Source organism: Malurus melanocephalus, unplaced genomic scaffold, assembly GCF_030028575.1.
Source record: "Malurus melanocephalus ecotype Western Australia unplaced genomic scaffold, MMel_1.1 scaffold_428, whole genome shotgun sequence".
NCBI lineage: Eukaryota > Metazoa > Chordata > Aves > Passeriformes > Maluridae > Malurus > Malurus melanocephalus.
The window spans coordinates 518,545-530,919 of NW_026623660.1; the positions used below are offsets into that span (position 1 = coordinate 518,545).

At 41.8% G+C, this 12,375-nt stretch overlaps 1 protein-coding gene across 1 annotated transcript in view; it reads left to right on the forward strand.

Moving 5' to 3' along the window:
- The window catches only part of HRH3 (histamine receptor H3), a 2,897-nt gene extending 868 nt beyond the window's left edge, over positions 1 to 2,029 (forward strand). Inside the window, exons 2-3 of the mRNA XM_057379973.1 lie at positions 71 to 237; positions 1,109 to 2,029. Coding sequence (XP_057235956.1) covers positions 71 to 237; positions 1,109 to 1,987 — 1,046 coding nt within the window. The 3' untranslated portion in view covers positions 1,988 to 2,029. The remainder of the gene's footprint in view (positions 1 to 70; positions 238 to 1,108) is intronic.
- The last annotated feature ends 10,346 nt before the right edge of the window (positions 2,030 to 12,375 follow it).

Consider the following 12,375-nt stretch of genomic DNA (forward strand, 5'->3'; position numbering starts at 1 on the left):
GAGGGAAGGACCCGCCGGGCTCCACCGTGCAGAGCCCGAGTCTCACCGGGAACGGACCCTCCGCTTGCAGGTGCCTTCTGCATCCCCCTGTACGTGCCCTATGTGCTGACGGGGAGATGGATCTTCGGGAGAAGCCTCTGCAAACTCTGGCTGGTGGTTGATTACCTGCTCTGCACATCTTCGGTCTTCAACATCGTCCTGATTAGCTACGACAGGTTCCTCTCGGTGACAAGAGCGGTGAGTCCTGTCATGGCAGCTGAGAGGGACAKAACTCTCCTCCTGCTTTATTCTCCAGATTCTCTGCAATAATTTAAAGCTCTTTGAATCCTCCAGAAATTATGAATGTTTCAGCCTGGAAAGCAATAATCATCCACAAATACATAATTGAGCTGTGGTTTCAGATTAGTATTCCTGGGGTAATTAAATTACTGAAGGCTCAGACCCCGTTGTGCAGATGTTCCCTTCCCAGGTAATCGGAGAGTACAGGCCAGCCAGGCAAGCAGGTAAGCAGATCTTTAACTAACTTGCAAGAGATTCTTATTTCCAGGACAAACAGGTGGATTGCAGTCAGATTCCCAGCTCCTCCCGGGCTGCCACAGCAGTAGAGTGCACTGCTGGCTTTGTCAGGGAATGTGGGGAGATCTCGGGTCGTGTGGGGAGATGAAAATGCTCGGCCTTTCACAGGAGGTAACGAGCAGTTCACAGGCAGATCTGATCCACTGCAGTTTGCTCGTTCCCTGACAACAAATACAACACGGATTTGTATGGAGTCTGTCGAGTCCCTCTCCTTGGGACTTACAGGGAGGATCTGRCTGCTCAGGAAAGGGCTGGGTGAAGGCTCCAACCAAGCCAGTACATTTCCACTGAGCAGYAACATTTTCCACCACATTTTGGAGCTGTAAAATGACTGCTCTAAATCTTCCCTGCAAGAGTGTGATTTATCTAGCAATTGCTCCCGTTGCCCGTGGCATATCAGTTGGTTGGACTGCTGGGATATTGCCTAGCAACTTTACCAGGAACGCCAGCAGTCCATTTGCGAGGAGCCTCAGCCAGCTGGGGTGTGTAAGAAATTCGTGACCATTGGTAAGGAAAGGCTTTCCTCTCACAGGTCGCCTACAGAGCCCAGCAAGGCAACACCAGGCAGGCRGTGCTGAAGATGGTGGTGGTGTGGGTGCTGGCATTCCTGCTGTACGGACCTGCCATCATCAGCTGGGAGTACATATCRGGCCAGAGCATCATTCCTGCTGGGGAATGCTACGCCGAGTTCTTCTACAACTGGTATTTCCTCATGACAGCCTCCACGCTGGAGTTCTTCACCCCTTTCATCAGCGTGATGTTTTTCAACCTCAGCATTTACCTGAACATCCAGAAGCGCACCAGAATGCGCCTGGATGTTTTCCACGAAGTGCACAACCAGCCCTTCACTGAAGAGGTGGAAAGGAGTCCAGAAGCAAAGCTTTCTTTGAAATGCTGTAAATGGGAGCAGAAGGAGTCAGCTGAAACCCTCGACCTCTCYAAGAGCAAAGCTCAAGCAGCAGCCTCCACTTCCAGCCCAGAAGCCAAAGACCTGCTGGCAACAAGCTTGGAGAGCTCCAGGAAAGCCAAGTGCTGCCCCAAAAAGAGCTGTAAAAATTCAGCTTCCACTCTGKCCACCGAGAAACGGATGAAGATCGTGTCCCAGAGCACAACTCAACGCTTCCGGCTCTCTAGGGACAAGAAAGTGGCCAAATCMCTGGCAATCATCGTGGGCATTTTTGGGATTTGCTGGGCACCCTACACTCTCCTGATGATCATTCGTGCTGGCTGCCATGGCCAGTGCATCTCCGAGTTCTGGTACGAGACTTCCTTTTGGCTGCTGTGGATCAACTCGGCYGTCAACCCTGTCCTGTACCCTCTGTGCCACTCCAGCTTCAGAAGGGCTTTCATTAAACTCCTGTGTCCCAAGAAGCTGAAGATTCAGCCYCACGATGCCCTTCAGAACTACTGAAAGGGAAACCAGTGCTGTGTGAGGATGAGAAAAGCCTCGGTTCACTCCTGCACTATGTGTGTGGAACTGCAGCTTGTTTCCTTGGAAGAACCCTGGAGCAGGGGTCTGGGGCAGGTGGGGAAGGCAGAAGTGAGCCCACTGTTAACTTATTTCAGTTCATCAACAATGAAATCCCACCACATGGAAGGATAAAGGTGTTTATTGAGTTATCCAAGGGCAGTGAAATCTTTGACTGCCACTTGCAGATGCCACGAAAGAGTTCTGCTGCCACCTAGTCAGCCTCAGCAGCACCAGCGTTTTGCTCCGATAAAAAAACTAAAAGCTAACAAAAATTAATATCTGGCTTTAAACTACTGCCCTAAACTACAGCTTAGCTGTTTGCAGACCTGATCTTTCCCATAAACGGCAGCGTTTTTTCCTTACACTTTTTACATGTAGATGATGACACAGACAGAACAAACCTCAGAAGGAAAAACATCTCATTCATGATTTTTGCTACAGCAATTGCAGCCATCATCTGGATCCCTGTTTCCTGGGGTGCAATAGATGTCCCTTCCACACCCCAGGAAGAGACAGATCTCTGCCGTAAGGGGTTTACAGCAGACTCTGAGGTACTGAGCATCCTGAAGAGCTCTGTTGGCATTGCTTGATCCCTCCCTGCTTCCAAACTGCCCTGATTTCCTTTGGGTCCTATCTTACACTGCCCAGAGCTGCTGTGGGATTTCTCCCCTCCTGCCCGAGCCCTGCAGTAGGAACGAGCCCTGGAAGGCCCCAGAAAAGACTTCTTGTCCCCTCTTGAAAGGCGCCAGCACAGAGCCAGCTCCTCCAAACCCTCCATCATGACAACACAAAGACATTTCAAAATCTCTTCTGCAGGATCTTAAAGATACACTTCTGGCACTGTGTTAGGGAGTGACAAGCTCAAAGAGAAGCAAATCTTGTGTTGTTTTTTTATGTTCCTTTCTTTAACGTTCCTTAGCAGGTTTCAGAACTCTTGCATTCTTCATTCTAGAATACCTCACTTAATTGGAGACCAGGGTTGAGCTGATCCAATCAACATAAGCACTAATTCTTTTATTATTTAATTTTCAATTTTTATTTATTTATTTTTAATTTTTTTTTGTTTTTAGAGCAGGCAACTAATTGCACACATAAAGCACCAGATTCAAGAGACCAGGGCTCCAGCCTTGCTCTTACCATAAAATCCTGGGCATTTCATCTTTGATCCCCATATCATTCTTCATCACTGTTGCCCATTAGTTCTATCACCCCTTTGGGCACAGGGGCAGTATGACCAAAAAGCAGATTAATTCCACTGCCCATCTCTGCTGGCCCTGCTCAGTGATGTAGCAACACAAACGTGTCATTAGTTGCCATGGCAAACGCTCATTTTTACCAGTATTGCACAGGGAAGCTCAAGATCCTAATCCTGAAAACTACACTTACAAAACAGAAACCCAAATGTTGTAAAGTAGTACCCAAAAGCTTCTGGTGTTGTGATTGCCAATTACACTTTGCTGTTGCAAGCAAACTGCTTTTTGGCTGCTGCTGTGAGTAAAAGAAAATGCCATCCAACTTTCTTCCAGTGGTATTTGTCAAGTAGATCAGTGTTGTCATCTGAAGTCAGGTTTTAAGTGATGTCTTGTCCTGTGTGTGTGATATTTCAGACTTGTGGCACGTTCTGTCAGTCCATTATARATGGATATAAGTACGTGTGCTATGAATTGAAACGATGAGCTGCTGTGCCTGCTCGTACCTTTCCCTGTGTCTGCTCCCTTCTGAAAACCTCAATAAAGTATTTTTATAAGAAGCTTGCTGAATATTTTATGGTGAACAAGGTGTTACCGGGAACGATAAAATCCAGCTGGAAGCAAAACRTCTCTGGATTTGCCTGAGGAGGCAGATGAACATGTCACCCAAAAACCAGCTCCTGAAACAGCTGAGTTTCTCTTACTTCTGGTTAGCAGGTTCCTGAAAGSCCCCTGAGGATGTGGTGAGTGCACATCACTCGATTCTCTCCATCTTCAGGTCTTTTCMACAGCATCTGACATGCAGCTGAGATGTGGAGAGGTTACATTGACAATAACCCTTCYTGGAAGGTACAAACCCCACTGGTCTGCCCCAAAATGACAAAGTTTCCAGCTGTGCTTCTCTTTGTTTGTTCCTCAGGAGAGGTGGAACTACTAGATCGTTCATTCTAAAAAAAAAAAAAAAAAAAAAAAAAAAAAAAAAAAAAGGGTGCTGGTTGTTACATTTTCCTTTCCCAAAGAGTGAAGAAAAGGACATATTTCCTTGTGAGTCTTTTGCACAGTATTTTCATGGTCCCTGACCTCCATATGGGCAGAATTATCTACACTGTGCTGAAAGTAATTTTATTCATTGTTGAATTTTGCAAGGAAGATACTTATATTCCTTGCTGAAATAAGAGCTCTTTCTTTGTCAAATAAAAAAGAAAAATAACTACATATGCCTGGACATGAGGTCACACCCAAGCCAGGTTCTCATACTGAAAACCTTGGGAGCTGAAGTTTCACAGCAGCTGCTGACTAATTCAAATATGCTTAAAGGAGTATTTGAATTCTGCTGGTTTTTAGTGTTCAGAATATAAATGTCTATATGTATTTGGAAGAGRCAGGGACTAGGGATCTTCTAGAATAATCAAATATGAGCTGTGAAAATGCATAGACAAGGCAGAACTGTTTGTCAACAAGCCCAGCAAAACACTTGTGTATAATCTATGCTGCCATTCCTGCTAAAAAAAATGCCTCTTTCYTATTGTCCAGGCATAAACTACGCAGGCAGGACCTGTTTTCAACAACCACGAAAGAAGTCTTGCTTTAATAATGAATATGACTCAAATATTTGGGGAAGCACACAGGCTCAGTTTCCACAGCACATCTCCACAAACCCGGAGAGAAGCATCCAATTTATGCACGCAGTGTTGGTAAACAGCATTCCTGCAGCTGCAAGTCATGCCCAGGGAGCTTTTTAAATAAATGACTTCCCACAAGAGCAGTGTGGAGGTGGTGTCAGCTCCCCTCTCTTGATACAAACCTAAACTCCATAACTCGAGGAGTAAAGGCTGCCCTAACGAGGTCTGTGATCTTTTCCTACAGCAGCATCTGCATATCAATAAACTATCAAAAGCATTTGTTTTTCCAGCACAGCTATTTTCTTTCTGGCTCTGTAAATGCTTCCTCCCTAATCAGCAGTAATGAGAGATCTCTTTACACAGGCAGAGGAACTTTGCTCCCACAGCCTCTCCTCGGGCCCCTCCTCAATTACCATCCCAAATTCTGCAGTTACAGAAATTGCTCCATTGTTCCACAGACATCACTGAAGCTTCATYAGCTCAAGTAGGAGGCTGGAGAAGAAGGGAGAGTGCAAGAAGGAGCTTTTGTTGAAAAACACCTGTGTGGGCTAATTAATGAGATTTGCTGAGAGGGAAGGGCTTTGTAATTAGCAAAATGTGATTATATTTTRGTTTGAAAGAATGCTGATGGTTTCCCTTCATGCTAGTAAATGACCATTCATTTTCTCAGCAGAGCTAGGGTGGAAAGACCAGAGGTTAACATCCTTGGCAGAAAGAACTTTAACAACGTGGTTTCTGTGAGGGAGGATTAATTTTTCATAACCCCAGCTCCTGAGCAGAACAGACCTGGCCCTAAAAGAGACATCCTGCACTCTACAGAACTTGCTCTGCCAATAGATGGGCCTCAATAGGGAGTGTTATTATCTTACCATACAATTCTGATGTGAGAATTKCAGACAAGAATAAAAACTCTTTGTGAGCTGTCCTGGATGTGTGCCACTAAAGAGAAAAGCTCTCCCAATTTCTGACACTGCMAAGCCAGCCTTTCATGCAAGATTGCACAGATGTTCCTGTGGGCAGYGGGGAACTCTCTGCACTTCTCTGCCCTCTTAACCTTTAAGTCTCTTCCTTTCCTCCTTACAACAATTTCCTGTCAAAATGGTTGCATTTACAGGACTAAGGAATTATGGGGGTTTAGAAAATGTAGAAAATCAGGRATTTTACAGAGTGAAAGGTCACTCCTCTACCCTGATACCAGCATTTTATTGAGATATAAAATTGTCACTGGCATTTATTTCAACAAACCCACCACTACTTGAGGGAGGAAGACTTGTACACACCTCAAAGGTAAAAAAACACCCAGCTCTGTCCCTGCACCTCGTGTTGCAAGCTCAGGAATGCTGATGACTCCTTCAATAAGCACCATTTTTATTGCTAAATTCTGGGATGCATGAGCATTACTTATTCCGAGGTATTTGCAGGCCCCACACTTTTACTCCATAATTTGCAAGCTGCTTGCACAGCCTGGGTGCAAAAGGGAGTTAATATTTAATCCAGGAACCAAACATCATAGGTAGAGCTATGTKTGCACATCTGTGGGGGAAAAACAAGACAAATTTTGAATTTTTAAATGCTTCAACCTGAATTGTTTTGGTTTGGTTTGTTTTTTTTAATGACTTAGAGGCAATAAGGACTTTTGGTGGTGTTGTAAAGGCTTCATGACAAAAGTGGAGTTTTTATAGGCAAGCTGGACCCACAACTCACAAACACCCATTTTGCTAAGCACRAAAGTGTGTTGGTGATGTGACACTGATTTTTGAATTATTTTTAACATAATATCCTAGGATTTAGCAGCACAATCAACACTGAAGGGAAACTGATTGCAAAGCAGTTAATAATCTCAGTCTAGATCTCTCTGAGCATTCACAAACAAGCAGCTCTCTGCTAGGAGGGCAACAACAGTTCCAGCAAATTTTTTAGCTGTTAACAACACCTCACACACAGCTTTAGTCTTTAGAAGCTGTTCATGGAAGAACAAATAATGGGGATGCAGATAAACCCCTTGAACATGAGGCTGCAAGTACACCCTGCAGTGTCCATGAACTGATGACAGGTTGACAAAGCAGAGCAATCACCCTCCATTATGAAAATAATTTTTACTTTATACTCTTAGAAGCACAAAATTAATAGACTTCTGTGGTTAAAACACCATAATATTCAAAATATAAAGGGATAAAATAATRTGTGTGACACTTTTATGAAGCCGATGGTCACTCTGGGAATTAARTTCTTATCCAACAGCTTTCATGAAAAGAACGAGATCTTTTGTTGCTGCCATTAAAACGTTTATTCAAAATGAAGGTTGCAAAAGATTTTATGGAACTSTGCAGGCAGAGGAATGCTGACATCCAGCTAATTCCAGAGTAAGGAAAAGACTGAAGTCAAATGTGAATKACTGTGTTGGAGGAGCACAATTCCAGGGGAATATAAAACCTCAGTAGAGGACCAAAATACCCAACACATCCTTCCTGAAGTTCTCACTGGAAAGAGTTCATGCAGACAGAAKCCTGCAGAAGAGTTCATCTATTAGAAATCCCTTAGAAATTCCTCCCCACATACTCCTGTCCTCTGCTATGAAGTTACAATCTCAAAAATGAGATAATCCCTGAGGGAGTGGGAATTATACGGATTTCTCTTGAAAAAAACCCAGAAATACAACCTTCCTGGCTCACCTCTTGAGRGATGCCCCAGCAGTACTGAACAGATGACCAAAAGCTGGGGAAATCAGATATTTATGGTCATTATGATTGACTCATCTTAATAACCGTGTTTTCCCCTCAGCATTTATTTCAGTTATTTCTCAGTTATTTCACTGAGAACCACCACTATGCACCACTTCAGGAAAGTGCCTTTCAGTCAYAAATTGTGAGTAGGAAATATTTGTAATCAATACTAATCACTCCCAACTGTGGCATAACAAGTGATCAAATCAGAATYGTCTCCTCCACAACAAAAGAACACAGAACATAGATTTTAGTGGSCCTAAATGCCACTTTTACAACAGATCTGAAGAGGTGTTTGTGTGCTGACAGGATCTAYCAAATTGCCTCAGAAAAAGCAGATCTATTAACTGAAAGACCAGAACAGGCATAACATTTTTCTGAGAAAATCGGAACAAATTCCTTCATTATTCACTGACATTTGTGACACTTTCCAATTATTTTCTCCATTAACATACAAGGACTCAGGCTTTCCTAGCATGAAAGAGGGAATATAACTATTTTTTAGCTACAATATTCACTGAAAGCAAATCTTCTACTCTGCACACGTTCATCAAGTGCCTTGGTTGGCTAAATGTGGTATAAGTTTTATTCCAGGCTAAATGCATTAGGAAAATAACTTCTGTAGCACTAATTTAATTTTGTCTTAACACACAATTCTAGAACTGTTCTGTAGTGACACTGATCAGCTTCATAAGCCTTTTCAAGCCATTGAATAACAATCACAAAAATCACTATCTTTGGAACATTTAATTAGTGATAATTACATTAATTAGTAGCATCAGTCAGTAAACTGTACGTTTCACATGGCAATTATTATCCATCTACAAATTAAGTTTTATTTAGTGTGAAAGAAATTCTGAATGCTTTAAAAAAAGAATAGGAGATGCCCAAGTGAGTTCTCCTAAAGCTCCTAAATGCTGCCATGGACTGCAGTTCCATGAAGAGGCTAAAGTGGATACTGGAGGATTATTTTCCAAATTTCATCCGTCTTGCCACAGAATTTCTATGTGACTGCAAGTTAATAGGATCCAAATCTAGATCGATATTTAAATTTAAAATGTTTAAAATTCACTGGGGTGTAGACTTTTCCAAGCCTGGCTAAGTTTGGACCTCAGCCTTCTGTGATTCAGTTTCTACCCCTGAAAGAAGATTAAAAATMATTCAGAAACATAAGGTATTGTAATTAAGAAAAAAAAATTAAACCCATGATATTTTCATCCATCAAAACAATTTTCCTGATGGTCATAAATAAATTAATGAAGCTAGAAAATGTTGGTTGATTTAAAAAGAGAGATGTGTTAGCTTGCCAAAATAAAATACATTTTTTCAGTCAATAAATACAAGGGCCACAAGCAGAGCTGATGTGGCACCCAACCCATTGCAGAGTGGCACAAGCTTCAAACCCCARACTCCTGGCACTGGAGTTATTTAATGTTATCAGCTTTGGGTTATTTTAGACAGAGCTCAGCATCCCACTAATTGCTGCTTTGCACCTCTGTTTTAACCTTCCATTACATGTCTGTGTGGGGGTGGGTAAGTGAAGAAAAGAAACATTTTCTAAAGCAATGCAGTAAGAATATATTGATTTAATACAGTGACCTTTTACCAGGTTACTTTTTAAATGTCATAAATGTGAGCCCTGTCTGGACAAAGCACTYTAGCTGCCCAAACTCATCTTCCTGATTTATAAGAGAGGAAAATGACAGGAAATGAATAGCCACAAACCAGTATGATTTCATGAATAAGATAATCAAAATATGGATACCTCATCCGTAATATCACAGATGTCTTCTTGACAACCAGTGTTTTAGCAATTAATTGCCTCATGAAAATATTCTTCTTCATAAGCATTTTCCACTTTTAGTGGAAGATTAATTTATCTGGATTTAGAGAGTGAATAGTAACTTCTGTCAATGGCTGATTAGTGTGTGTACAAAGGATTCCCTGTGTGGGGGYTCACACGTTTTTGGAAAACAATGATGTTCTAGTCTCAAAGGTAATTTAACACGGAGGAACCAAATGTCAAGATTCAAATGGGAAATCTTTAAACCGTGAGGAAGCTTTTCCATGTGTGAAAATTGATCCCAAACCATAAGATGCTTTCTGAAATATTGACTCTTACCTGCACATTAATTGCCTATCGATGTCTCCAGTTATAGAGAAAAAAAGGCCCCAGGTAGGATTTGAATAACAAAACATAATTCGTTCCGCAGTTCATTTTCAGCTTTTCAATCAGTCTTAATAAATCTGCATCTAAAGTGCATTTCTAAAGCTGCATTTTAAAAGGTGGTTGTGTCTGTAAGAAACATTTTCAGGGTATGTGAATAAGCACAAGGCTCCTCATGTTTTATGTCTTGTTGTATCCATAATYATGACACAAAATAACAGCATTTGAGTTTGCTGAAGTGCTACCATCAGGTTAAAAGCCCACCAAACTGAGCCCAGGTCACCACTGCATTATGCCACTCACTCCAATTAAATTAATTGAATGCTGCCTGAATAAAATGGATTGTAACAAATCAACTAGCCACAGCCATTACTTCTTACTGAAATGGAACGTGTAGACACGAGTGAGTTATTAAACCATAATTATATGGATTTGTATTGTGGTTGGTCTTTTGTTCTTGTTCATCAGTCAGGAAGTGTGTATATAATGCACAAATACATGTTCCCACCTTGGTGGCACAACAATGTAGAAATATGCAAAAACAGAGCTGAGCCAGAAATGCACACTTCAATGACTCAAAGCTSTATTTTAGATACACAAGGGCAGAGAAAAAAAAAAAAAACACCAAACCTCTTGGATGACAAATCAGATGCCGTTAAGGCCTCCTTGGACAATTCTATTTCAATCAGAAAAGAGAAGATGAAAAATTACTCTCRGTGGGGAAATGAAGGACAAACACAGTCTCAACATTAAAACAAGGTTGATGAAAATCTTCCTGCCTTTGTCCTCCTACMAGCAAGGTTTTGTGTCTCAGAAAAATGGGCACATACTACATGATAAATTTCAGAGCTGCTTCGAGAAAAATCAAGAGCCTGAAGGGAGCGTTGTTTGGTTTTCAAGAGTTGCAAAATAATCTCTTATCATTGTTGGCATACAGTTTAACCTCCCCTTTAAATAATAATACCCCCCTCCAAGCAATAACTGCAGTCTTCCCAGATCTCTCTAATGCAGGTACATTTAATCCCTACTTAAAAAATAGAAAAATTTGTTGCTGGGGAATGGCACTAGACACYGCAGTATGGAAGACAAGCAGAAAATAGAGCTGTTCTTCCAAGGCCAGGCACACATCAACATTGGTATGAAGTTTAGCAGTATCAGGATGAAGTTTTAATTCATGTAAAGCCCTTTCCTCAATGGTGCAGGTGCTGGCCAGCATCCCATGGAAGGCAGCACAGRAAAGCAGCTGGATGGTGGATCTGTATCCAGCAGCTTGTACAAACTATGACAAAATCCCACTCCATGTGCAGCAGCATCTCTGGCTCACAGCCACTCCTGYCATTCTGTAATTTGAATTAAAGTTTAAAAACAGATATCAAGATGTTGAGCATGGTCAAGCCAGAGTACTTATTCACTTATCACAAATCTGCTTAAAACCAGAAATCATTATGATGACTCTTAGTAAGTACACAGACAATAAGTGAAGATCTTTCCCTAATAAAAAAAAAATAGGTAATAAAAAAAAGTGCTTCAGGAAACCGTAAGTAAAGCAGATTTCAAAATACATTATGCTTAAACACACTGATTCAATGCTTTAGTTCTTGTGCTGCARTAARTCCTCAGGATCCACAKGTTTCAAWRTGTGGYCCTTTTTAGTGCTAGTTTTTATATYAGCATTTGATTTTCTTCTTCTGTGCAATTGACACCACTTATATTTTCCAGACTTACATAGGGGGAGAGCACTACAAATAAAAATAAACCCCTACAATTACTGAAACACTGTTGCAATCATGTGCTCAAAAATGCATTAAAAAGAAGAGCACTAGAACTGTAAAGTGCTAAACAAAATTATGGCTCAAGCTTCTCCAGGAAATAGAGAATTGACTGGACTTCAATTCACATTGAATTCCCATGGCTTATTGTCAGAATGAGAAATAAAATCTACCATCTCTTTCCTCTTAAAAAGCAAGGACGGCACCAAAGGGCTCAGCAGAGGAAAGCAAAAGGAAGTTAAGGAGTCAAGCAGAAGAAATCCACCAAAACCTAAGCCAAAACCAGCCCACCATCCCCAACCCCAACTAAAAAGCTGTTTGGGCTTTTCATTGCCCGATGAGGGAGTTCCAGTTCAAGGCCTATTTGAACCCTCTAAGAACGTGGTTAGGAACTCGGTAGTGTCACCTCAGAGCAGGTGGCTGAAATGCTAASAACAAAGACTCCAATTCCAGGATCGATGGCACATTTCGGGGAGGTGTCAGGAATCCTGCTGGGTTTTTCACAATCGGTAAACACCACGATCCCCCCTGCAAGAACTGAGGTTACCTGAGCGCTAAGGAAGGGTGGGAACTCCTGTGAGTACTGAGGCTTTTAAAACAGCCCCGGGCATTCTCAAACACAGCCATAGACAGTGCAAAGCATCTGTGGGTATTAAACAATCTGCACAGAAGCTGCACCAGCTTYGGTGTTCAGGCAACCGTCCCCTGGTTTTATTAAATGTGGCTGAAAAGCATGTAGCAATAGAAGGAAAATAGCGTGAAGCCTGAAGATGCTGTACAAAACCAAACAGAATGACAGAACAGAGTATTAACTTCTATTTAATTCAACTCAGTAAATCCCAGGGATGAAGCAAAAC